The sequence below is a fragment of the Panthera pardus genome, unplaced genomic scaffold (genome assembly GCF_024362965.1).
Source record: "Panthera pardus isolate Hobbes unplaced genomic scaffold, ASM2436296v1 HiC_scaffold_24, whole genome shotgun sequence".
Classification (NCBI taxonomy): domain Eukaryota; kingdom Metazoa; phylum Chordata; class Mammalia; order Carnivora; family Felidae; genus Panthera; species Panthera pardus.
Genome location: NW_026526810.1, coordinates 107,657,867 through 107,684,888, shown reverse-complemented (window position 1 = coordinate 107,684,888; position 27,022 = coordinate 107,657,867). Strand labels below are relative to the sequence as shown.

At 53.1% G+C, this 27,022-nt stretch overlaps 1 protein-coding gene and 1 long non-coding RNA gene across 4 annotated transcripts in view; one reads left to right on the top strand and one right to left on the bottom strand.

The window, feature by feature from the left end:
* Window positions 1-3,109: 3,109 nt before the first annotated feature.
* The window catches only part of SMOC1 (SPARC related modular calcium binding 1), a 157,134-nt gene continuing 133,221 nt past the window's right edge, over window positions 3,110-27,022 (bottom strand). For 2 of the 3 annotated variants that reach the window (XM_019451398.2, XM_019451400.2), the window contains exons 8-12: window positions 21,547-21,739; window positions 20,896-20,978; window positions 20,605-20,710; window positions 11,263-11,507; window positions 3,110-5,231 (exon numbers count right to left, since the gene is read on the bottom strand). In XM_019451398.2, the coding sequence (XP_019306943.1) occupies window positions 5,215-5,231; window positions 11,263-11,507; window positions 20,605-20,710; window positions 20,896-20,978; window positions 21,547-21,739 (644 nt within the window). In that variant the 3' untranslated portion in view covers window positions 3,110-5,214. The remainder of the gene's footprint in view (window positions 5,232-11,262; window positions 11,508-20,604; window positions 20,711-20,895; window positions 20,979-21,546; window positions 21,740-27,022) is intronic. The other variant, XM_019451399.2, reaches the window with a different exon arrangement.
* Window positions 5,160-5,467, top strand: LOC109268243 (uncharacterized). The gene is made up of 2 exons (XR_002080534.2): window positions 5,160-5,265; window positions 5,315-5,467. It is a non-coding gene; the product is annotated as an uncharacterized LOC109268243 (long non-coding RNA).

Here is a 27,022-nt window from a genome sequence, read left to right as displayed (position 1 = left end):
AGGATCCCCCCCCGCACCCGCGCAATGATGTGTGCGTTTCTCAAGGGTGAATGGACACCCCAGAAGGGAGCCAGGCACGCACCGTATCGCAGATACAAAACCAAAGGCAGGCTCCTTAGAACGAAGTGGGTGTGGGGAAGTACAGAAGAGGTCAAGTCTGGGCTGAATTTCCCACAGAAAGGCCCTACGTGGTGGGGAGGCCCCACTCTAGGAGCTGCCTTGGGCCCCTTACGAGAGCCAGCATTGGGGCACCTACCACATGGCCATCCATGCTAATCTGTGAGGCCTCCACAGTGAACAGAGGGGAACGTGACTGTTGTCATGGTTTCCGCTCCCTCCACGGCCCCATCACTCGGAAGAGCGGAGTCATGAGAAGGCAGAGGAGGGGTTGTCTCAGAGCCTGAGCGTAGCCCCCGATCTCCTCCCAGAAGTCAGGGTGCCCGCTCAAGAGTGTGCCAGGGCGGGGGTGGGGGGGGGGGGGGGAGAAGGATCTAGATCAAGCCGGAGATTGAAGTTTGTAATGGGCAGAACTGGGCTTATAAAGAAGCGAAGTAACCAGGAGGTTCCCAGAAGGGAAGGCACATTCGTACTAAACCATAAATGTGATCTATCAGAGCAGTGGACACAAAATGCATAAAATGAGCCTGAGTGGCTCAGTCAGTTGAGCGTCTGACTCTTGATTTCAGCTCAGGTCATGATCCCAGGGCCGTGGGATCGAGCCTCACGTTGGGCTCCCAGCTGAGCAGGGGGCCTGCTTGTGATTCTCTCTCTCTCTCCCTCTCTCTCTCTCTCTCTCTCCCTCTGTCCATCTCCCCCACTCCCACACTCGCTATCTCTCTAAAATTAAAAAAAAGAAAAAGTCCTTTTCTTCTTGGATAATGTAGGAATTGCAAATGTTTAATCAACATAGAAAAGAAAACACAAAGATAATCTACATTGTGAAACTCACCAGGTTGTTCACTAAATGTTTCTAGTTCTATTCTGGGCACTTACCAGCAAGCACGGACATAGTGGCAGGCGTATAACCAAGGTCATGACCCTTCTCTGTATCAATTCATGGAAGTCACACAAAGGGGACCAGTGACCCAGGCCGTAGGGGTGAGGGCTTGATTTGGTGGCACTGCACGAAAAATGTCAAGTTTCACGTCCCCGCCTGAATAATCGAAAAAGAGGCAAGTGCCACAGGGCAGACGATGGGAGTGCCCCAAAGGTCTTCAACCCCACTGGTGGCTTTATGTGGGTCATTCAGGAACTTGGGAGTAAAAGGCCAGATGATCAGTCTGGCTCTTTCTGGTTTTTTTTTGTATAAGGCGGTGGGTGCTGCCAGCTTCCCATCCCCCCCTGGACCCCCAGAGAACCAAGGGTGGGTACCCATCCGGAGGCCCCTCCTCTGATGCGAGCACAGGCCCACATCCCGACTGAAAATGTCCTCAACCCTTCCCTCCCTGTAGAGGCTAGGCATGGCTCAGGAGCCTCTTGGTGAAGGAAGAAACAGGATGGATCCGTCTTTTCCTTGACTGCTACTGGTGATGGCCCTCCTGTCCTCGGAGAGAACAGAGGAAGGCCGAATGGGGCTGCAGGCTGGCCCTGCACTCAGCTGTGAGCTCGGGCCCGTCCTCTCCCACGCCACGCTGGGCATCTCTGCTGGAGGCTAGGTCTGCCCCAAGTCTCCCACTGATGTCCTGCGTGGCCCAATGCCCCCCTTCTTTCTCTCCCCCCAATCCCTGAAGCATATGATAGGCCTCTGCAAACCAGTAGGCTTTTAACGTGACTCTAAACTGCTCAGAGAGGGGCGCCTGGGTGGCTTCGTCGGTTGCGCGTTCAACTTCGGCTCAGGTCGTGATCTTGAGGCTCGTGAGTTCGAGCCCCACGTCGGGCTCTGTGCTGACAGCTCGGAGCCTGGAGCCTGCTTCAGATTCTGTGTCTCCCTCTCTCTCTGCCCCTCCCCTGCTCACTCTCTCTCTCTCTCTCCCCCTCAAAATTAAATAAACATTTAAAAAAATTTTTAAAAAGTTGTTTTTAACTGCTCAGAGAAAAACTGCGCTCGTAGCTGAATGCAAGCACCTGGGGTCTGAGCTGGACGGGAGGGGAGAGAGGTGGCTATTCTAGCTCTTCGAGGAAGGGAGGCGGCAGTGGGCAGAAAAATCTGAGGGTGGGTGCCACCAGTAAGTCACTGGACTCCTGAGTCTGAATCCTGTGAAATGGGGAGAAAGACACACGCGTCACCGGGCTGTGGCATTAGGTATAGCAGGGCCTGTAAACACAGGGAGCTCTGGAGCCTGAAGCGAGCCTGGAGACACAGTGTCAGCACTAAACCTGTGTGACAACATTGAAGGGCTTAGACCCTTTCTCAGAACACTTAGCTGCAGAGAGGGTTAGGGGAGAATTTTCGAGAGGAATTGTCCTCTGTTCGCCTACAAAGGACAAAGGGATGGGGTGTGGCAAAAGAAACCTTGGGGAGTTTCTCAGAGGGTGGTGGGGAAACCATTTCTAGGCACAGCGGTGCACGGGGAGAGGGGGCGAAAGAAAGAGATACCAGTAGCATCGGAGAAAATCTAAAGCCTCACCTTGGCCGCCAGTCCCCACCCTGAAGCCCTCCAGCAATGTGAACCAGACTAGCAGCCTCTGCCTGAATATGTACCCCCATCAGATTGGGGCAGAGACAGCATGAACCCCTTTGGGGGGGGTGGGCTGCACCCTGTCCACAGCTGCTTCCCACCTGGGGTCTTAAGATGGGGATTATGGCCGAGGTGCCCACCTCCATCAGCCTGAAGCCACAGGGCAGGTTTCCCCCCCGAGCCTTGCCCCCGAAGCACTGCCAGCAATGTTCACTATGTTCCAGTGAGGGTTTGTGGGGGCAGCTGCCTGAGGAGGTAAGAGGGAGCACCGCAGAGATCACAAAATGGTAGGCGAGGGCCAAAGGGACTGGTCAACGTCCTCACGGCAAAGCGTGGGGGCACCTCGTAGCCACTCGAGGGTTCCCTTCTAGTCTGACAACTCGGACTTCCTAGGATCAGAGCGAGGGCACCTGGACCAGGGAAAACACCAAACTTTTAAGAGAAAGCAATCTTCCCATCAGAGTAAGCCCCCCAAAGAAAGAGGCAACGGCTACCAAGGTTTACCCATTTTTATTTTTTTATAAAACCAGCTACAAACAGTCTCCTTCCCTCCTCACAAACGAAAGCCACACAACACAGCCTACACGCGTGTGAGAGAGAAGATGGCAGGGTTGGGTGGGTGGGTTATGAATTTCCACAGGGAGGCACCCCCTCTGTGTTTTCATGCTTCCTCCGGGCCCGGGAAAGGGGCCGGGGCATTGAGGAAGGTCGATCTCGCTCCAGCACACCAAGTCATCTGGTCCAGGCCAAGGGGGATGGGGGGGTTCCCTTTCCTCCCTACCATGTTGGGATGGGGCCTCCAGTCACCCCTGAGATACCTTCTAGGATTTTCTCCATGATAGCAAGAACCTTCTCTAGCCCGAGGCCCCACCAGAGCATGTCTTGAGAAGGTGCACTCCCCGCTCCGGGCCCTCGCTGAGCACGGCCTTGAGTGGGCCAGTGCTTATGATGCCAATGCCTTCCAGACCCAAAATGGGGTACACAGTCCGCCGAGGTGGGCGCACTTATGGGAATGCTGGCTGGGATATGAGAGGGGCAATCCAACAGGGGCATCAGTCTTGGGCTACCTGCCTTCCTTCGAGGCCACCATGGCCGCTCATGGGAAGAGAGGCTAAATGTCAACTTGTTGCCCTCTGTCTGACAGCTGTCTGAATGGGCACAGCCACCAGGCCAGAGGAAGGCTGGACAGCCCACAGTGGAATCCCAGTAAAATGTCTGCAGAAAGCTAGGCCTCATTTCCTCCTTGCTGGGCTATTATCCCTGCACTTCTACAAGAGGCAGAGGCAGGAGGCCCAAGACTAGTTTTGCTCTGGAATTGGCCTTGAGCCTGGGAGCCCTTAGAAGAGCTTGAGAAACAGGAAGAACTTCAGTATTGGGTTAAAAACCAAATAAACCATTGAGTTTACCAACAAGGTGGCTCGCTGGGCTCCCCCCTCCAGCTTGTGGTAACCACTGAGGACAGGATGGCAGGGGAGATAGAGAATGGATGGGAAGCCCCAGTCTGACCTCGCTGCTGAGAGTCTGTCTTGGGAAGCCTCACTCGTGCATTTGCAGGAGGCTGGCACTTCACTCATCAGTGTGGGCCTTCTGTCCTCTTCCCTCCACTGCTTAAAATTGTCAAAAATCGACTAAATAGAAGGCCCCACTGTGTGTCTTTTTCTTCTTTGCCTCCCCTCTCCTGCTTTACAGAGTAGATGCTGAACGTGGGTGAAAATGTTTCAAGTGGCTTCATGCAAATGGTCTGAGGGTCATTTGCTCGGTGGGTCATGAGGATACTGGTGTGCCCACGGATGGATTCTGGGCCACGCGTCGGTCTGGAGAGCAGGAACATGTGACAGGGGGGAATTGACGCCAGTGCTGGCTACTGCCTGCCCTCCAGGGGCAACTCCCACCTGCCCCCCAGCCCAACCTCCCTTGAGAAGGCCAGCCTCCCAGTGACTTGCCAGATCTGACAGCTAAATCAAGGGGCAGTGCCCTCCTCCCACCAGAAAAGACCCCATGGAGTCTATAATATGATCACAGGGCTCCCATCTACATGCACACAGGGGTCGGTCTCCGGCGTGGCTGGGGATGCAGTTCTGGGTTCTAGAAAGCCGGGCCGTGTGTCCGGAGCCCCACAGCAAGAGCAGGGAAGGGGGTGGAATAAACAAACAGCAATGCCAACACCTGTACAAAAGAACTATACAATTTACATATATATTTATGTACAGTATATAAATCTCTTTCTTCTCAGTCCCAGCAACAAACACCTTCCCCCCCCCCACCCAAAAAAAACCCCTCAAAGTTGTCAGTAGCAGATCCAAAAACATACAATAAGAGAGAGAATAAACAGTCTTTTTCCCTTTCCTTTTCCCACTGTGGTATTAGATATTGGTATTTAAAAATGAAACCAAAAAGAAAACACGCAAATGGGGGTTGTCAAAAGTGCAAACATGGTGGGCACCACTTATGTTACATGGGATGTGGCTGGGCCGGGGCGGGCGGGGAAGGGGGAGGCGGGGCGTCGAGGAATCGGTGAAGGTTAGGTGTGTCGGATGGTCTGGATGGTCCGTCCTGCCTCCCTGGTCTCTCCACCTGCCCATTGGTTTTCCACTCCTTAGACGAGGCGTCCTACTGGGAAAGGGAATAAGCAAGGAGTTAGAGGTAGGTTTACGGCGTCCTACTGGGAAAGGAAATAAGCGAGAAGTTAGACATAGGTTTACGAGGAACCCAACGACACGCATCAACTACTCCCAACCTGGGAGTGGCAGCAGTGGGCTTACAGGTGGGGACAGCAGGACCCTTGTAGTGCTAACCAATCCTTCTCTTCGTTCTCGGCACAAAAAAAAAAAAAAGAAGAAGAAAGAAAATGGGAGCCAAAGTTACTTGGCCAATTCCTCCACTCCTGCCGTACTACAACGCTACATTTAGGGGGTCCGTGGCGGGGACCCCAAAAAGAAGACAACTTCCTGAATCGGTTTGGACCTGCTCATTTTTCCTGGGGGAAGCTGCCAACACTACCACCTGCAACAAACAGGAACATATGACACTCAAGTGGCCTTGGCCCCGAGAACTGGTGGAGCTTCCTTTCTACCCGGGTGCCTGTCTCCTGCAACCCCCTGAATGAGGAACGGACTCGAGAAAGAGCCAGAAGTTGTGTGGCTGTGCCTCCTGCTCTGGGGGTGTTGGCGGCCCTCTTCTGCCCGGGTGAACCCGCCGCTGGCCAGCACCTTTAAACAGAGTCCCTTTTCCAAAAGGCCAGGCCCTCGTTGGGGTATCTCTCTGAAATCCCCTCAACTATTAGCTAAGAGGGCTTTGGTGCTGAGGGACATCGGCATAAGCTTCTTGGGTCCTGGTTCTCCAGGTCACAGAACATCAGGGTGGAGAGAATCTTGGCCGTAACCATGTGGTCCAGCCTCATCATCTAGAAACTGAGGCTTGCAGCAACTGAGGGACTTAGCCAAGGCCCAAGCCTCCCCCTGTGAACGCCCACTCTGCCCCACTGGGGGCTTATGGATCTTGGAGGCTTCTGCAGGGCCCAGGGCTCCTCGAGGAGGAGTGGGAGCTGAGAGGCGGATGCACCAAGAACTGGGCCAGCTCTGCATGACCCCTGGAGGCCGCGTGACTTTGTGCATGTACCTCAACGCCACTGGGTCAGTCTACAGACTGGGAATCGGGGCCACAGCTGTGCTGTCTCCGCTCTGCCTCTGACAGGATCGCCTTGAGGGCTGACTGAATTCATGAAGTGGAGAAAGGGCTTTGAAGAGCATGAAGTGCTGAGGGGACCCGCGCCCACCCAGCCGGTCAGGCGAACCCACAGCTCAATGCTCCTGCCCCTGGTTTTGCTAACATTCCTAAGCCCTGAGAAAGTGACACAACCCAGGGTGGGGTGGGGTAGATGCTGGTATGTCTGATTTGACAGGTGAGGAAACCAGCCTGGAGAGGGAGTGGCAGGCCCAGGGCAGGCAGGTGGGCAGTGATGGGATCCGGCCTGGCTCTGAGTCTCATCGCTCATCCACTCGGCCCAGCAGCGGCCTTTCTCAGCGGTGAGCAGAAAGATTCCCACAGAGAAGGAGGGCCCTCTAATCATGCCGCCCGCCGAGCTGAGAAGTGCAGGGCCCCTGGTGTCCAGGCCTGGCTTGTGGAGGCTCCCGGCACTAATGCTTTGCCTACATCACATGGCTTACTCCTCGGGGCAATTTTATACGATTGTTATAAAATGACCACGTTGTCTCCATCGTATGACGGAGGAGCTGTGGCTCGGAGACAACACAGCTTTTACGTGGTGAAGCAATCTCGGACCTGGCTACCTTCTCCCAGGACCGTGCTTTGAACCACCGAGGAGGGCAGGGGACAGAAAAAGCCTGAACCCAGGGCAGGCGGCATCCTTGGGCAATTCCAAGGGAGGGCTGGGATTTTTTCACCAACGGAGGAACTAGTCTCCACGCTGCCTGTACTGACGCAGGGCAGGGACGATAATCCTGATGAAGATGTTTTACAAACTGAGGAAATGCGGTCCCTCGGACCCAAAGCCACACTCATCCCTAAACTTCGTGCACTCCCCCAGCCCCCAGGAGCCCCCCACCTAGCCTGCAAGCCTCTCTCGGCCCACCAGAGGGCACCGCATGACATCAGATGACCAATGCAGGGGCTCATTCCCCACATACCTTCGGCCCAAGCGACTTTTCTGGGGCTCTCCAGAGCAGAGCGACCCAGAGACGCTGCCTTCAGCCCCTGGGTGTGCTCCTCCACTACTAGCAATTTCTTTTGCACGTTCACTACGAACCAGGTCACTGGGCTAAGTTCCTCACGTGCACCATCTTGTTAAACCTTCGCACCCAATCTAGGAGGTAGATGCTATCATCTCCATTTTGCAGACGAGGACACTGAGGCTCAGAGGTTCCAGAGCTAGCAAGCGGCAGGGCTGGGATTAAAAGCTAGGTCAGGCTGCCCTCAGAGCCTCTGCTCTCACCCCCAGCTCCCGCCCCCACCTCCCCGATGCCTCTCACTAATGCTCCCTTCTCCTGCAGGCACTGTCTGCTTGGAAGCTACGGGTTCTCCCGCCCCGAGTTCGAAGGCGGTGCCCCGGGCCCAGCGGCCTCTACTCCTGCTCATGTCACCCCCAGCTGGGCCTGCTCCCCCGCTTTCCCGGACTCACCGCTGGTCTTGTCTCCCTTGGCCTTCCTCAGGCAAGCAAAACTGGCCTGCTCACACAAGGGACCACCTTCAAACACTCTGGGGTCCTTCTCATGGAGGGGACAGCATTCTGGCCTGGGAATCCTGAGGCTGGGTCCAAATGCCAGCAATGATGCCACTTCACGTGGGCCCTCTGACCTCGAGCAAAGTGCTATTCCTCTCTAGGCTCGTCTAGACTCCTCGACTGCAAAATGGGTTGAGGACGCACACACACAGAGACCTGCTTACATTCGTACGCAGACACACACACACACACACACACACACACACACAGAGGGACACATGTACGGACATGCATACATGCATGCACATGCACAGACCATGTACACACATAGGGAGACAGGCACACACTCAGACATGCACACAGACACCTGCACACACACACACACACACACACACACACAGACATGCTCGCAGGGACACTCACGGACATGCCTATGCATGAAACACGCAGAGACACGCACGCGGGCACAGGCACCCCAGCCATACTTTCAACCAGGCAGTGATTCAGGGGTCAGCGGCGGCCGCAGAGCTCTCGGGCCTCTCTGTCCCACTTCCGGGGTGGGGAGCTCAGGGGGAGGGTCGAAGGTGTTGGGTGAGGAAGGATGGCAGCTGCACTCTAGGGGCCTCCCTGGGCACAGCTGTGAAGGTAACTTGAAATTAAAGCCTGTTCTCAGCTGAGTCCGGCTTGAGGAGGAGCAGTGCTCCCTAAATACCACAATCCAGGTGACAGTTTTCCTGGGTGCTTCCCTCAGGTCCCGTGTGTCGGCCGGGGATGGCAGACACCTGGGGCCTGGCAAGGCTTCAGAGAAAGGCTAGGAAGCCCCTCTCCGCTCTGTGGCCAAGAGGTCACCACACTCGGCCTCCCCTTGGCATCTGTGTGCTGGGTAGACCAGAGGGGACTGAGGGCAGAGTCATTACAGATCCCTGTGGGGCCATCCCTCCTCGATCCTTACATGCCCCTAGGTGGGCCTTGGGTCTACGCTAACGCTGGGTGGTCTCTTTCCAAGACTGGTCCTCTGCCTATGCTCTGAAAAATGGGCACAAACCCCACGGGTGTCAAAGCGTGATGTCACCACAGGGGGCAAGCCCCTCGTTCATTCATTCATTCATTCACTCGTCCGACAAGGATCTGATGGCACCGTGCACCGTGCTGGGGGTAAAACCGAGGTGACTCAACCCAGGGCTCCATGGGGGAATCAGAAAAGTCAGCTGCAACACAGTGTGAGAAGTGCTGCTGACCGAGGCAATAATCTGAAGAAGAACAGTAATGTGGAACTTCGATTCAGTTCCTTCATTGTCTCGGGCACCGTGATAAGTGTTTTCACTCACTGTCCCACTGAGTCAGCACAACAGTCCTTTGAGGTAGATACCGTGGTTGTTCCCATTTTACAGATGAAGAAACTAAACTCCAGAGTGGTGGAGTAATTTGTATTTGGTGAAGGAGCCAGTCTGTGGCAGAGGCGGGGTTGGAGCCAGGACATCGCACTGTGTCCTGGGGACCCAGAGTACTATGGGAACACAGAGAGGCGTCCTCAATCAGACAGGAGTGCCCAGAGCCATGAGCTCACTCACCCAGGGTCACACACCCCAGAATGAGGGCCAGAACCAGCTACGGAGGGGGCAGGTCCCAAGACAGGGTACTTGGCGGTAATTCATCCACTTCCTGTGCTATCCTTTGGGTTCACCGAGGGTTATGAGCCAGAAAAAGCCCTTAAGTTTTCTCCCTGGGCAATCTCAGCTTTTTTCAAAGCTTCCATTTCAAGCAAATCGGTGTCACCCAGGTTGGGATCTTCAGCCCTGACCCTTCGCCTGCACTTAGAGAACCACTGGTCCTTGAGATGCATCCAACTTGACACGTTCAATCCATACCGGTTGTCTTCTCCATCCCCCTATGCCTGCTCCGTTTGTCCTTCCATGTTGCCCAACTCAGTGAACAGACCCGCCCTCCAGTTGCCCAAAGCAACCTCCATCCCTATATCCACTCGGTCACCAGAACTGCGGCTCTATGTTTCTCAAAACCACTCACTTCCCTTCACTCCCACTGTGCTTTCATTAACTCAAGCCTCTGTCGCCTCCTGCCACAGACTCCTGGGGGGACCTTGCCTCGCTCGTGTGCTATCTTTTTTTCCCACACTGCAGCCAGAATGCATTTTTGAAGCAAAAACCAATCCTATCATTTCTTGGACTGAACCCCTTCCATGGTTCTCTGCTGCCCTTATGAAGTTGAGACTCTCCCCTTACCTCCTGTCACCCCCCAGCTCCTGCCACCTTTAAGTACGCATTTCAGTCCCACTAACATCTTTCAGTTCCTCTAGAACCGTTCCTCACCGCTACATCTTCACTCTAGGCTGTAGCTTAGAACACTTCTCCCTCTGCTGACCCCTTGCCTCGGCCATCTCCTACCCATTCCGCAGGTATCGGTTTAGATCAGGGGCTGGCAAACTCATCTGTAAAGAACTAGGTAGTAGATACTTTAGGCTCTGCAGGCCGTGTACAATCTATCATTTATTCCTCCTTTTTGAAAATGACGTCCCTTGAGAAATATAAAAACTATCCTTAGCTCACAAGCCATGCAAAAATAGGCCAGCGACTAGATTGAGCCTGTGGCCCATGGCTGGTTTAGACATCGCTTCCTTCACAAAGTTTTCCGAGGCTGTCTGCCCCTGAGCTAATTTAAGTGCCCCTACATATGTTCCTACAACACTCTGCACTTGTTCTATCATGACAGAGATGATTAGGTTTCCACCAGAAAACCTAATCCACGTTCTCCTCCTCTTCCGGGGCGCTCTTAGACTTCCTTACTATTGGGTGTGGTCTGGTGGCAGTTCCAGCCACTACGGGGTATGAGAGGTAACGTGTGTCACTTCCTGGACTGGAGCATAACCTCCCCACCCCCCCATGAGCACTGTTCCATGCTTTACTCCATCTGGTTTACTGAGAATGGAAACAACCGCCATGGTGACCTTGGAAGCCACCTAATAAAGAAGGAAGAGTCATTCTTAGCCAAGATAGATCTCAGAGTGACTGCACAGTACAGTCTCCATTCCTGTTCCTCCCCTTGCACGCACAGGCACGCACACACACACACACACACACACGCATGCACACACCATGACCTGGAATCATGCTGAAGTATTACAAAGGCAAGATGAACAAATTTCTCCTGTGTTGGGCCACTACATGTGTGGGTCTGCTTGTCACTGCAGCCTGGCCTCTCCTAATACCCTCTCCTAGCGCTTACCACAATGCACATAAACACTTTAAGATCTATGTCCTCGGTAGGCTGTGGAAGGACAGGGACCTTATCTGTCAACTGTACCAGGCATCCAGCATAAAGCATAACACACTCTTCATAAGCAGTTGAATAAATGAGTACCTGGGATCTCGTCTATCGAAGGAGCCCGTGGTCCCTGTGCCTGGGTGGGGCACGTACTGGAAGGCCAGGAACACCCGAGTGAGCACTCACCTTCTTTGCTAACACCCAGGCAGCCCTTCAGCTCAGGCAGTGAGATGACCTTGTCCTTGTTCAGGTCACAGTAGTCAGTGAAACGCCGGGCACACTTCTTGGGCTTGGCTTTCTTCTTCACGTAACGCTTGAAGGGCTTCATCTCCCGCTTGTTAATGTCATTGCTGCTGTTGCTGTCCAACTGGCTGAAGTACCAGTGCACCACTCGCTCCTCCAGCGTGTGGCTGGGATCTGGTTCTGAAAACCTGGGCCACAGGCAGACACCCCCCACCCCCACCCCAGACAGCACCACTCAGGATCCTGCAGGAACCAATGGCCCCACTGCACGTCTCTCCCACGTGGGCAATGCCAGGGTGGTCGTGCTGAGCTGCCAGCAGTCAGGTAGCGAAGGCTCTTTCAAGCCAAAGACCTCCCAGCCCCACTCAGCCTGCAGCAGAATCAAGCCAGCCTCTCCAGCTAGACTCTCGAGACCGGATAATTTATTTCTCAGGGGTCCCCGAGTGGGTCACCCTTCTTACGTGAACCTGCCTCACCCTCTACCACAGGCAGAAATGTTCTTGCATAAGATGGGGGCTCAAGATATATTGAATGGATTTCATTCACCTGAGTAAACCACAGCTGGGATCCACGTTGTCCTCCTGGCCTAGGGTTCATCGCCAGACAAGCTGCGGTTCACATGTGAACGTGAACGTGTACGCTCACTCAATCAACGTGACTACGGGAAAGGGCGATCTGAGCACGCACACACGCCCAACACCAGGCCAGGTCCCGGGAGGCATTGCCCCGGGCCTCAAACTGCTCAATGTCTTGGTAAGACTGAGCCAAATACGTTGAGATCAGCCAGTGACAATTCAGCGTGAGGTTCCCAGGGCCCGTCACTGTCGGGCAACAAGTGCAGTAGGAATCGAGAGAAGAAGACAATTGTGATGGACACAAACAGAGCAAGTCTAAAACTGGCGAGTCCCGGACCTACTAGGGGTGAGTCTCTCCATGGAGAGGTTGTAAGTCTGGAGGTCTGGGATGGACCTAGGAAACCACATGTATGCTAGAACCCCGGGGGATTGTGCTTAAAAGTACCAGACTATAGCAACCAAGAAGGCTTCCTCGTGTCAAGGTGCACAGTAGTGACCACGTCTAACACAGCCCACGTATGCACAGTACTGCATCTGGCAAGAAGAAACTATATCTTGCAAGAAAAATATTCACGGCACTTGCCAACACCTTGGGGTTCTTCTCTGGGGTTTGCCAAGTTTTCCAGAAGGGAGGGGACCATCTCTGACCCCACCCCTATGAACGAGCCAGCAAACTCTTTCCCTTTCCCATCCCCAAGTGCCCTCGCTGTTTAGGGAAAAAGAAGTTTCATTACCAAAAAAAAGCCAGCATCCCTGCTAAATGCCCATTCCTAATTAAGTGGATTGCAGTCTTGGGCAGCCCCCCTCCCTCCCCCTGGGCACCCTGGGATGATTCCAAGGCAGTACAGTTGGTGGATCTGCCAGCAGGATGTCTTCTGGACAGGTTTAATGCAGGGAGTACCTGGGCAAGGTGTGAGGGACCATCAGCCCCTGGTTCTTTGGGAATCTGCCTGGTCTGTCATGGAAAGCAGGCTCAGAAGGTCCTTCAAACAGGAATGGAGTTATTTGTCGTAGAGCTCAGATTTTTGTTTCTGCCAGTACGTGGTATTTTGGCGTGTCAGAGCTCCCTCTATTTCACCCGTAACATTCACTCTCAAGCCTGCAGGGTATACCAGGTGAGCAGCAGAAAATTCTCTATCAAGATGCTTGTGGCACAGGAGGGAGGGTGGTCAGCTCCCTCTCTGAGCACCCTGCCTACCCGTGTTTCCCTGAACGCGAGGGAGGGCATGGGCTGCAGAGGACAGCCAGGAAGAGCCCCAAGGGAGGTACTCCAGTGGGGACTCTCCCTTTGGACCCCTCCTGCCAGAGGCCATAAGAGCCCCATGGCGGCAAAGGCAGATCTTTCTCTAACCTTTAGGCTCAGCATAGCGTCATGTCTACCTAGAGGCTGGAATAATAAAGCCTCAGTCGCTGAGCTGGGAAGGGATGAGGTCATCCCGCCCAGCCGCCCTGCCAGCAGAGGCCCACTGCCTCCGACACGTGTTGCTGGGGCTCCAGCCTGTCCGGTTCTCAGCAGCTCCACCAATGGAGCTCCCGCACCGTCCTTTGGGCTGGTGTTCTTCCGACTTTACAACCTCTGGGAGTTTCTTCCCATGCAGAGAGACCATCACTTGGCTTTGCTCCCTTTTCCTTCCTTTCCTTCTGACTCTCCCTCCCTCCCCTGTCTCCTTTTGTCCGCTTGGTCCTGCCCTCCTCACTCCCAGCAGTGTCTCACAGCCATGACCACTGGCCTGACCTGGCCCTGGAGACTCCGAGGATACTTCCTTCTCCCGGGAGAAGTCTTCTGAGGCCCCTCCGAGTGGTGCTTCTTCTCTGCCGCACCCTCAGCCTGTCCAGGTCCTGCCTCTTCCCCCTTCCTCCCCCTTCCTCTGCCCTCCACGTAGGGCTCCCTGCTTCTGAACTCCTTTGACTTCCAGAAACCCACCGTCCCACCTCCACTCCTGACAACAGAGCCCAGCTCTACCTGTGACGCTGGCAGCACTAGGGGCCTACTTTGGAACCCAATACTTAGCGCAGGCCAAGCTCTAAGTACATTTAAAGCAAGAATTTCTTAGCCTTGAGGGCTCATGGACCCTTCTGAGAACCTAAACAAAGCTATAGTCTTCTCTGGAAAAGCGCACAGGCACATAGCACTGTGCTGACTTCCAGGGTTTAATGGACTCCCTAAACCTCATCTAAGCTCATGGACTCAGGTAAAGAACGCTTGATCTACAGGGAAGGATCTCCAGCCCTGGCCCCAGAACACTGTTTAACCATGAGCCTTCTGGAAGAAGATGGGGTGAGAAAAAGGACGGTAGCTAGAGGGGTTTAGGGATAGTTTCCATGTTTCCAACAAAACATAATAAAAAACTGCAGAAGGCATTCAGCTTAAAACTCTGAAAATCAGGTTCTGAGTTTGCAACAATCTTAAGTCTCTGCCATACTTCATACAAGATCGAGTCAGGATTGAGCTGTGTCAGGAGTCCGGGTTTAGTCCACCAGCAGCAGGCACGCATGTGCAAAAGAGCCAAGAGGCCTCGGTTGGCTCAGGAGAAGCTGAGATTTTCCCAGGGGAGTGCCCGATGGGCGGGGCCAAAGGGCCTCCCGCAGAATTTCCAGGAATCTCTCAAGCAGTTTTATTAGAGCCCTTTCCATCACAGTGAGACTCCCCAAAACTTACCCCTGCCCTCAAAGCCATACCCCCCCTGATCCCTCCAGCTCCTGCGGCCTTCTAGAAGTATCCTTTAAAAACACTGGGAACTTGCCCTCCCAGCTCTAGGCTTCCTTCCGCTGGCATCAGACCTCCAACCTTTCTCTCACATGTGTACACACAACCCCTGCTGGAGACTGGGACTATTGGGATTCAAATCTGCTCATCAGGCAAGGGCTGGGGACCCTACATCAGAGGGTGCAACGGTTCCTTAAATGACCTAACAGCGCTGGTCCATGCCATGGGCCTCCCTACAGGTGAGGTTCCACTCTACTAAAAGGGCTCACTGGGTGTGTAGAGTTATCCAAGTGTCCCTGGAGATGGTGTGGCAGGTCACACCCAAATGATAATGAATTCTAGATTTTGGAAAAACAAATCCAAAGACTGGTGTCCGCTCTGTCTCTGGGCTGTTTTGGTGGCTGTCCTGTTGACTTTGACCTCCAGGGATGACGAAACACACTAGAGCTGGGTGCCTCCTTGGCCACACTGACTGTTCTCCCAAATTCAGAGGTGACAGGTGCTGCCCTTCTCCTGCAACACTTTCAGTTTTGCTTCTGCATCCTCACTCTGCCAGGCCTTGGCTGCAATGCACAGCTGGAGAGCCAGCCCATTTGCCACAAGAAAACTTGCTTTGGCCAGGATCTTGGGCCTTGTTCTGCTGTCCCAAGCAGTTTTAAAGAAGGTGAGGCGGGACGGCCTGGAAGCACTGGCCAAGCCAAGCAGACCAACGGAGCCCCATCTGGAGTGGGGTCCGAGCCCTGCCAGCTGTGCAGGGGGGTGGGGCTGGGAAACGCCGAGTCAGCCATATTCCACACTTTGCCTTACAAGGCCATCAACAAGTAACCACGCTAGGCAGGAAGGAGGAAGCCACAGTACAGATGGTCTCTCCGTGGGGGACCGCATGAGGGGCCAGAAGGCTCACGCAGCCCATCCCACCTCCCCGGAAAGTTCACGTTCTCTGGGGCGAGATGGAAAAAGGAGAGGGCTCCCCTGCTTGAGAAGACTGCCAGCTGGGATCTCAGAACTTTTCCTTTGGGTCTGATGAATGCTAATGGGTGCCATGGGAGGGCTGATCTCAGGAGGAGCTCACCTCCTAGAGCTCTGGAAGGAAGGAGCATGAGGATAATTCAATCATCCTGCAAACTTTCATTCAGAACTGCTGTCCTCAAATGATACTTACAGGCTGCCCCTCCCATGTACTAACCACGGATGTTTCTATGGACACCCTATTCTACTTTGCCTATTCTTAGATTTGGGCAGGACCGCTCCCCACCCCCCCCCCCCCGCCACCAAATGAGGCTGGAAGCCCAGAAAAGGAAGCAGACATCTCCCTCTATGCCATGTCCGATCACTAATAAGTCTTCAAATCTGATTACTTTCAATGCTAAAGCTTCAGAAAACCATCCCTTCCCTCATAGCTGTAGTGGGGCTCCCCCTCTCCTATCGCTCGGATGATGGCTGGAATGCTCCCAGCCCATCTTGCTCTCTTCCCATCCAGCTTCCCTATGGCCTTCGGGATGATTCTTCAAAAATGCTCATGGGGCACCTGGGTGGCTCAGTCGGTTAAGCATCCGACTTTGGCTAAGGTCATAACCTCACCGTTTGTGAGTTCGAGCCCCATGTCAGGCTCTGTGCTGACAGTTCAGAGCCTGGAGCCTGCTTCAGATTCTGCGTCTCCCTCTCTCTCTGCCCTTCCCCCACTTGTACTCTCTCTCTCTCTCTCTCTCAAAAATAAATAAACATTTATTTAAAAAAAAAAAAAAGCTCACCTAATCATGGGTATCGTCCTGCACTTGGCGTGAATCACAAGGCCTGGCGTGATCTGGTCTCTGCCCCAATCCACAGCCCCACCTTCTGCCTGCCTCCCAGATTTAAGGCACACTTCTTACAACTCCTTGCACAGGCGCTGCCTCATTAAGCCGAGGGCCTCTTTGCCCTGGTCCATCTAGGTTGGGGCATTACCCCTTTGTTCACGAAGATGTCGCTCAGGTGAAGTATCATCTCATATATAAAGCCTTCCCTCACGTGCCCTCCTGCCCCTGAAGCCCCCCAGCACTCTCTCTGCCTCTATTACCCCACTGACCTCATAGTGCAATCCTGTGATTCTATACCCCTTCTCTCAATCAGATCGGAAGCCCTCCAGGCAGCGACCATGACTTCGTCCCCGGAACCCGACCCAGAGCTTATACCAGGGAAGGACGGAAATGTAAGAGTTGGTGTGAAGCCAGAATCTGTAGGCCTGACAGGTGTTAGGTTGCAGTGGGGGGGAGACATGACTTGTCCCTTCTTCCCACTGGCCCCAGCTGATGTCCAGCTTTAATTGCCAGACCCTGAGAGGATGTAGGAGGGATCAGATGTGCCTTCCCTGACTTTAGTCTTCCGTGCCTACGATCCCAATTCTGCCTGAAATCAGAGCAGAGGCCAAAACCCAGCCTGGATTCCTGAATTCTCTTCAACAGCCGTACTCTAGCTATGCTCCCCAGCCTCCAGCTGCCCCATGCCTTTGCTCTTTTATCATAGAAGAGTGCCTGGCCAGGGTCTCTCCATATGGGGTCCCAAGTCTCTTGGGACACCCATCCAGGGTGCTGTAGGGACAAAGAAGGACCGTGGTGAATTTGATGGCTAGATTTGGCCTCTTGGTCTTTCAGTAGTTGGTGAGCCCTCTGATGTGCGGGATAAGGATCAAGAGGCCTTATCAAGACATGTCTCTCTGTATCACATAGGGATCTATCCATCTATCTACCCATCCTTCTAGCTGTTTATTCATTCAGCAAATATTTATTGCACCTCTCCTATGTGCCAAGGATTATTTTGAGTTCTAGGAACACAGCAGGGAAGAAGACAGATAATGCTCCTTCTCCATAGAACTTAAATTTTCATTAAGTAGGGTAAGCCAGACAATAAATAAACAAGCCAGCAAAATACCAGCTAGGGTAAGTGCCTGGCTGAGAAATTAAAAAGAGGTGTGGCGACAGAGGGTGACTGGCAGCCCCTTTAGATGGGTTGGTTGCTAAGAAGTTGACATTTAAATGGACAGTCGGGACCAATCACAGGAGGATGGGGCCTCATATTCCAGGCTGCAGCAGCAGCTGGCATGGAGGTCCTGGGGCAGGCAGGAACCTGGAGGGTTCTTCAAGGCCTGTTTGAGGGACTGAGAAGGACCAGCAGCTGGGACATGGCCAGTGAGACCCTCCTTGCAGGGCCAGTTCAGGTGGGAGCTACAGCTTAAAACCTGGAGAACCTGCTACCCCTGGCCGTGGCCTCCTCATGTAAATGCTGCTCTTTCTTCCTGCATTCCCCAATTACTGCCAGACCCCCCGGCCCCCAACTCTCCTCCCGGATTTCTAAACTATGTCTTGGTTCATGTGGTGTGTCTTTTGATTACAAGTCCAGCCTCCAGGTAACACAGTTACAAATGCATTTCAAACTTTTCATTCTCATCAACACCAAACCCAGTTTTGGCATAATACGAGCTTAACATGAAAAATGTGTTTAGGAAAGGATCCTTTTTTAATCTTCTCCCCACTCTAAATTACACCTAAAAAAGAGGGTTTTTAAAAAGAAAAAGAAAAATCTCTTCCCTAAGGATACGTTGGTATTAAAAACTGGTATTAAAAACATTGTAAACTTCTTAGTTTTTATTTTCTGTAAAGATCCCTGCAACCTGTGATTTGAAGGCAAGGCATCAGTCCTGATGTCGCCTGGCCAGTGGGACCTACCTGTGCTTTTGACCTCCATGGACCCCTCACCCACTGGCCCAGGACCCAGCCGGATCTGGTACTTTCCTGGCACCCTCAGTCTGCCTGGGGCCGAGGCAAGGCCATGCTCGGAAGCTGGGCTGGGCTCCCAAGGAAGCAAGTGGGAGAAATTTGAAGTCTTGTCTTCTCAGGAGTGCGGAGAAAGCACCAGGCAGGCTCCCTAAGTGGCTGGTCAGAGCCAGCAGCCCCAGGTGGTTGTGGATGGGAAACACTCAGACCTGGAAGTTTTAAGCCCATGTCCCTCCTGTTTACTTTTTCCATTTTCTTCTTCTCCTTCTTCTTCTTCTCTTTTTTTTAAATGTTTATTTGTTTTTGAGAGAGAGAGAAACAGAGTGTGAGCATGGGAGGGGCAGAGAGGGAGGGAGACACAGAATCTGAAGCAGGCTCCAGGCTCTGAGCTGTCAGCACAGAGCCTGACACGGGGCTCGAACTCACAAAGCACGAGATGATGACATGAGCTGAAGTCGGACGCTTAACCAACTGAGCCACCCAGGTGCCTCTCCATTTTCTTCTAATAAATATCTCATCCCAATTTTTGCATGAAACGACAGGCATTTTTCATATTCCGAGCATAAGTAGGCAATAAATACTGAATATGGTTCCACAAACTCCCCTGCCCCCTCTTCTTGGAGAAATGGATACAGTCCTCTCTATTTTAAATGCCCAGTCGCTGAGCACCGTCGGCTGCCTCCAAGCTGTTCCCATCTCCCAGCCTATCAGACCCTGTCTCCATCTTCTCAGACTCAGTGCTGTGACCCCCTGGGGAGGCCTGATGTCATCCACAGGGTGTGCAAACCCAGAAACCAGCCTGAGAGCTCACATGGGGCTGCTGAGAGGAAGTGCACCAGACCAGCACCTTCCAAGAGTGGCAACCAGGAGGCAACCTCTGCGTTCACTTGGACGTGACCTAAAACTGGGTCTTCCGGACAGCCACCCTCGCCTGCCACAGGATGCAGCACCCCTGAGCTTGTGGTCCTGGTTCCCTACGCTAGACACATACCCTGTGCTCCTGCGGATTGCCGGCAAGGCGGCTACGCAGGGGCCTCTCCCCAGGCCTGGAGCCTGGACCTGCCACCGTGGTGGCACTCCTTGCCTTGCTGATGACGGCTCTGTCTCTGGGCAGATGCGGAGGAACTGGGCCTCAGAGCTCAGAGACAGGTGCCCGTCCCTGCCAACATGGGTACTTCCTCCACTGCTGTAGGAGCCCGACGCCCCCCTCCCCAACACACACCCCTTCTGTGCCTCCCCTCTGGCTTCCTGGTCCCTGGCCGTCTCTTCTGTCTCATCTGTCGCTGCTCTCCTCTCCTCCTCACCCCCTCCAGCCCAGCCCAGCCATACTGGACAATGGGTGTGCCCTTTCTTGGAGCCACAGTGTTCTTTCCCTTTTCCTGGGGTGGTTTTCCTTCTTTCACTGGCTAAGTCCTACTTGTCTTTCAAAACTCAGCTCAGCTATCACCTCCTCCAGGAAGCCTTTCTGATTCCTCCGGACTGAGTTAGCAGACCCTTTTCTGTTCTTCCACCTTATTCTGGCACTGACCACGCAATTTGCAAGTGTTTGCTACAGCCCAGTATCCCCACTAAGCTGCATACTTTGCGGACATGAACATGCCTCACGTCCCTGGGTTCCTAGTCCTTAGACCAGCTTCAACAGGTGCTAAATGTGTGGATGAGTGGATGGATACATGCGTGCGTGTGTGCTCCAACCACTGACCTAATGGACCCAACTAGTGAGGCCTGGGATGCTGGTCACTGGGGAGTGTGTGCATTTGAGCCTCATGTCAGGACTGCCTCAGCCAGCGTATCAGCTGCTGAATTAAGTTGGATTTGGATATGGCGATGTCCAATCCCACTGCCCAGAGCCCTTGGGGTTCTCAGGAAGCCAAAAAGGCACATGATTCCTGCCTTCTTAGAAGAGAAGAAAAATCACCAAGTGCTGTGTACTCCCTCCCTGCCCTCACTGCCCGGTTACATGCCCCTCCCCCTTCCTGCTATTCAGGACTCTCACCCCAGTGCATCCACTCCTGAGGCTAAGGCGCTGGAAGTCTCTAGACATCCCTAAACTTGCCTGTAATCAGGTAACTAAAAGGCAGAGAAAAGCAATTCCCAGAGAACAGGGAGGGGAGAGGGTGGGAAGACTTTTGGCAGAAGGCAGGACCAGTCCTTGCCCTACCCAACCCGTAGCCCCTCTCCCAGCCTCCTGAAGCATCTGGAAAGTCAGGCACCCACATCCCCGGCTGGGCCTGCATCCCGCTCACGTTCTCACCTCCCACCTCCAGTAGGCGCTGCTGAGTTAATGGCCTGCACCATGTCGGTGGTGAGGGCATCCAGGAGGCTGGTGATAAATTCCATTTTCTTCCCTTCTGGACACCCTGAAAGATAAAGTGAGATTTGAGGGCAGATCCCAGGGCCACTGTGATGCCTCCCCCCCCCCCCCCCCCCCCCCGGCTCCATCCTACAGAAGGGGAAGCCAGAGGAGGGAGCTGCTTCTGCACCACGGGAGTTGGAAGAACAGAAAGAGGTGACAGGACCAGCAAGGGGCAGCCTCTCCTCCCACCTGGCAGCTCCCTGTCCTTGAAGGGATCGTCCACCTCTGCACTCTTGGCCCTGGCGTCGCTCTCACAGCTGGGCATCACGTAGCTGGGAGGAGAGAGACACGGGGGCGGGTAAGGAGGGGCTGGGAACTGAAGCCACTGCCAGCTGCAGCCACCCTGTTGCCACTAAGCCTAGAACTCCCGGGGCCAGCAGCAGAATGGCGCCTGTGCTGTCCAGCAGCCACCCGGCAATCCCAGTACCAATGTTTCCAGAGGCGTGTTCAGGCATGGCATGGCAACCACTCAAGCAGAGCGGTGCCTCAGTCACCTGAGGTCTGCACGCAGGATCTTTGGGATCCGCAGAACCTAGGGACTTGGGGCGATAACCTTCTCACCGGTAAACTGGAGTTCGGAGAGGTTACTTCCTTTTTCGAGGTCACCCAGCGAAGAAGGGACAGAATTGTTACCAGAATCCGGGACCCAGGTCTTTCTACCAGGACCGAATCTGCCCAGGAGGAGAAATGTTCTCCTCGTGCCTTGATTCCCGCCGGGCCAGGCCGGTAAAGGAGGGAAACACGAGCCTAGCCTAACAGGGAACTGGGTCTCCTACCCCAGGGTCCCCCTAGGGGCAGGATGGGCTTGGGGGCGGGGGGCAGGGGGCAGAGAGGGCTTACCGTGTGGAGGTCCCGGGCAGTGGGCGCCCTGTGTCGACTAACACACACCAGCAGTAGCCAGTGGACTGGTGGCACTGCACTGGCTTGTAGAGGCCCCCGGGGGCACACTCAGGGATGACGATGCCCTCCCGGGGATTCTGCCTGGCCTCTTCCAGGGCACTCTGCCTCTCCTGGTCACACGAATGGACCTTCTCTGCAAGAGAAGATGCAGCCTTTGGGGGCTCTCCCTCCCGTGGCTTCTCACCACTGCTTTTGGGGTAAGGATCCAGCCCGGCCCCCAAGGAACTGATGGCTGGTGAATCACCACGGAGAGTTGTGGCTCCCACACTGGCCCACGGTGGCAGGGGCTGGCTGCAGCCTCTCCACGGCCAGGGCTCATTAGCATTCACACCCAGTAGGTTCTACTGCGGCGCAACCAGCCGGCCCTGGACGGCAGGGCTGTTCCTCATCCGAATGGCAGTTTGCCCCCCGGGGGTGGAATTTCCCCGACTGTTTTCAGAGTGGCTCCTGCTGATGCACTGTCTCCTGGCTCCTGGAGGTGCAGGAGCCTGGCCCCTGGGAGCTGACAAGCTGACGCAGGAACGCCTGTGTGTGCGGACGCTCTCCCGAGCCCAGACACAGCAGGACAGCGCCCCGGCCGCCAGCCTCGGAGAAGCGATGCTCAGTGCCCAAGAGGAGCAGAGACAGGGCCCATCCCCACTCCTTCCCAGGCTCCAACAGGAGACTGGACAGGCCTGAGCCGATGACACAACACTGCCCCATCCAGCAGGAGAGAGAAACGCCCACAGGAAGCGGCTGCCCTCAGTAGCCTCGGGCAATGCGCGAAGGCGGCCTTACAGCCAAACCCGGAGTCCCAGAACCAGGCCCAGGCTGTGTGCGGTGCCCCTCGCCAGGCAAGGCCGGCTTGGGGGAGGCCTCAGCCCCACAAGGCCCCTGGCCTGAAAATCCCACCTAACGGTCTACCTGCCTGACTTCCCTTTCCTGTTGTGTTGTTGCTGCTGTGTTTTCTTTTGTCTTTTAATTATTAAAAATAAATAGCACTGGGTTTCCTTTCTTGGTATAAAGAAAATTTTGAAAAACCCATGATCCCACCAAAGGTAAACACTACCTTTCCTAGACCTTTTCTTTTGCACATACAACATGAAAATACATATGCACACACCTACTTCGTTGTTTGGGGTTGTTTTTTTTTTTTTTTTTTTTTTTTTTTTTTTACAATAAAAGAGATCACATCATAAACGAGTACTATTATTTTCTCTTGTCTATTTATTTACTTTATTATTTCTTTAACGAACACGAGTCTATAACTTTCCTCTTGAAGATGACAAGAATGGTCTTGAGCGACCCATGAAGTTTCACAGTGTATTATAAAAATACCATTCTTAGAGGGGCCATGGAGTGGCTCAGTCGCTTGGGTGACTCACTCTTGATATCTGCTCCGGTCATGATCTCACCGTTCTTGGGTTCAAGCCCTGCACCGGGCTCCACGCTGATGGCGTGGAGCCTGCTTGGGATTCTCTCCCTCTGCCCCTCCCTCACACGTGCGCATGTGCGCTCTCTCTCTCTCTCTCTCTCAAAATAAATAAACATTTAAAAAAATTTAAAAAATACCATTCTTAGAGCCAGGAAGTAGGTACCAGCAACCTGGAGATTCATGCTGCTCAGTGAACAGCACAAATGGTCAAATTAACAGCAACTCAACTCTAAAGGAGCCAAACCTCTGAATTAATGGCTCTGTGAACAATCGACAAATGAGCAGTACAGATGCTTGAACGAAGCAGGTGGACACAGAGATGCGAAGCAGCCCAAAGCAGTCTTCGAGAAAAGTCACACAACGGGGAAAAGATTCTTTGTCTCACTCCTAGGAGAAACGCTGAAAAGCAATAGCCTACTGAGTCTCATTGCAGGGAGAGGGGGATGTTTCCTTAGGGGCATAAAAATATCTAAGGGTCAGGAGGCAGCTATGCTGAGCACATTCATTATTAAACTATAACTCTGATTTTGGAGAATGAAAAAGAATACTACTGTTTTCATAATGTAAACGCATACACACACACACACACACACACACACACACAAAACTAAACAGGATCTCCTCGGCTGGAGGAACAGAAGTTTAAAACAGTTGACAGACTTTAGACTAGGGATTCTAAACCTGATTAGAACTACCACCAGGACAGCCTCTAGAGGCAGCTTAAGTAAGAGACATAAACTGATTGGTTTATCATGGACATAAAGCTGGCTTGAAGACCCAGATTTTTGGCTTTGGCCCCTGGCTGGGATGGAGCCATGGCCCCTTTTAGGGATTACACAAGAGTTTCTCAATACCTCCCCCAACCCCAATTTGGTTACCTTATTTCCCGACCTCATATTTCATGCCACGGGAAAGGCGACAGAGAAGCAAAAACCAAAGAAAAACAGCTTTCTTACTGGCACCACGTTCGTGTAACAACCTCTGACAGAGGCTTTAAATTAAGGTCCTCCGGGCCAACATTCTAAAGCCATAAATCAGACGGAAAGGGAGAGGTGCAAAGAGAGTGGGGGGCAGAGCGAATGATAACCTGACTTCACACCATCGGGGACCCTGGAACTGCAGAAATGTGGAGAGAAGCCATCTAAGAAGGTGGGACCCCGTGGTTTGGGGGCCGTCGGGAGACTTCTGGAAGCCCTTGAAGGCTGTTCTGAAATGTTTCCAGCCGGTTCCCATAGAGGCTGCACTGAGTGGTATGGAGAATAGAAACCATACAAGTGATGAAGCTCGCTAATTTGGAAAAAACAGGGACGAGCGTGGAATTAGAAGGCCAAATGTAGGGTTTATTGCTTGTTTGCTTATTTATGACAGGCCCTGAAAATTCCAGATGCTCCTCTAAGAAAAAGACAGGAGAGGTTTATAATAAATCACTAACCCTCTGTGAAGAGTACCCAGGGAATTTGTCTTCCAACAGAGAGAAAATCTCCCTTAAAACCATCTTTATGCTAACAGTCAAAGCAAATATTCATTGAGTATATGTGCCAGGTGACAAGACAGCTTGCTTAATCTCCTGTGTGAGGTGGGCACCATTATTTTATGCCCATTTTGTAGACAAAGATGCTGAGCTTTGGAGGGATTCATGAATTTTCCCAAGTGCGCTCAGCCAGAGGGAAGAGAGCTGGGACCCCAGTCAAGGGCTTCTGACAGTCAAGCCTGTGTCTTGCGAAATTTTATACAGAGGTTACTGCCTCTAATCGGTTACCCTGGGAGAAAAATGCATTTCTTTTTAGTGTGAACCTCTTCCGGGTCAGTCACTTTGCAGACTACCCCAAATCTGCTGCATTTAAAACCAAGTGTGTAAAATCACATCCTTGCACATGGACACAGCACAGCCTCTTCTGAACCTCTGATTGTTCTCGGCCTAAATACACTGCACATCTTGCACCCGAGGATTTTTGCCCACTTTGCTCTGGAACTGAAAACTTAAAGCCAAATTGGCCACTCGCCTGCCATCACAGAACAGCAAAATGAATACTAAGAGCTCGCACTCTATCTGAGTGTTCAGCATGTGCCAAGCTTGATACTGGGCACTTGACTTGTATTAACTCACTTCAAACTCTCATCACAAACCTGAAGACAGGGGTCACTATGACCCTCACCGAGCAGAAAAGGACCCAGGAACACAGGCGGACTGCATGGTTTCCTCAAGGTCATCCGACCGGAAAATGGCAGAGCTGGGGATCCAGCCCAGGGAGTCTGCCCCCGGGGCTATGCTGTCCACTCTTCTTCAATACCATCTCTCACTGCCACATGCTCATCTAATTTTTATTCTAACCCATATTTTTATTTTCCTTGGTGCGGCAGATGGTTAGAAAATGGTTCCAGTGAATCGCACCTCTCTGTATCTGTGCCCTCTTGCAGACCCCTCCACGCTGACTCTGATTTGCTTTGACGAATGGAAAGGGCAGGGGTGACAGTGTGTGACTTCCAGGCCTAGGCCTTAAGGGGCCTTGCAGTTTCAACTTTCACCTTCCTGGAAGCTGCCCTGAGGCTACCATGTAAGGAAGCCAGTCCAGCCCACTGGAGGATGAAAAGCATATGAAAGAAAACAGGACTGACGCAGTCCCCAGCCAGCACCAACTGCCAGATGTGTGACCTTGATCATCGAGGCCGCTCCCGCCCCATGGACCCTCCAGCTGGATGAGTCCAGGAGTGCGTTCAGACAGAGCCAGTCAAGGAACCACCCAGCCAATGCACAGAAACAATCCAGCATCTATTGCTGGAACACCCAGTGTAGAAGTACGTCACACCCTTCAGCCGATCGATCACTATTAGATCGATCAATTGATTATTCTTCCAGTCAGTGCTTTTCCAGCAGTCATGAAAATATGAATCAGTAGGTACCAAGGGACATAAACTCATTCTGTGTCTGAGGACCCAGAAACCAGCCCCATCCTTAGGGCCACTGGCACCCTCTGCCCTTTTGGGTTACCTCCCAAATGAACCTTAAAATTCACCACTCTCAGTCTTCCCAGGTACCAAGAAGTCACCTTGCAGTAATGTAAGGCAAAGAGTCTACTTCAAGGATCTCTTCTTGACCCTCGGTTCAGAGAGGGAGCTCCCCAGAAGGAAACGCCCCCTGCTCTAGAACATTCCGTCTCTGCTTAACGAAGTTCAGGGAAGGATGACAACATCACAAGTTCTGGCCTGATGGTGATGAGAAGGACCAGGTCCATCGGCAAACACTTGCAAGGCATAATCAGCAGCACAGAGGAGCAGTCAGGGCTGTCCAGGGGACACGCGGATACATGACACATTGTCACACAGTCACGTGCCCCACCCCTACAATCCTACCCCAGGAGGGTACGGAGGAGAGATGAGAGCCAGGTCACTCCCCACCCGGCAATGGGTGCTCTGAGTCTCACAAACCTCTGACTGCCTGAGAGAAGAAATACAACAGAACGGTATCCCGTGGAAGAAATGAGGACACGGTCAGGCCCTTGTCACCAGAAAACACACAGCCCTCTCTGTCACCATGTATACTCGCACCACAGCAAAGCAGGCCTGAAGCAGGGAGGGAGAGGCAGGGAGGGGTAGAGGAGAGGGAAAGACTAGGCTGAACCAGACAAACCTAAACTCTGTCTGCAGGCCCAGGGCATGGGTTCTTTGTGTCCAGCCAAGACAGGATAAGCATGGAGAACCGCTCTGTCTGCTTCGGCTGGCCCCTGCCCCTGTGCTTCTCAATTACTCGTGGTAATGAGGAGCAAAGGAGAGTGCGGACAACCTAAATCCTCGGCTAATCCCCAGTCCTGATTTTAGCCCAGAGTTTATCCTTTTGTCCTGGGAACTTTTTCTCCCTTATCATTTTTTTTTTCTTTTTTTCTTCTTTACTCTTTTCCTTTTTAAACAAAAATGGCCAACAAACATAAACATTAGAAGATTCAAGTTTCAGGTCCTTGGGCTGGGCTTTCTCTCCGGTTGCTGCCTTCCAGAAGAGGAGCTGCT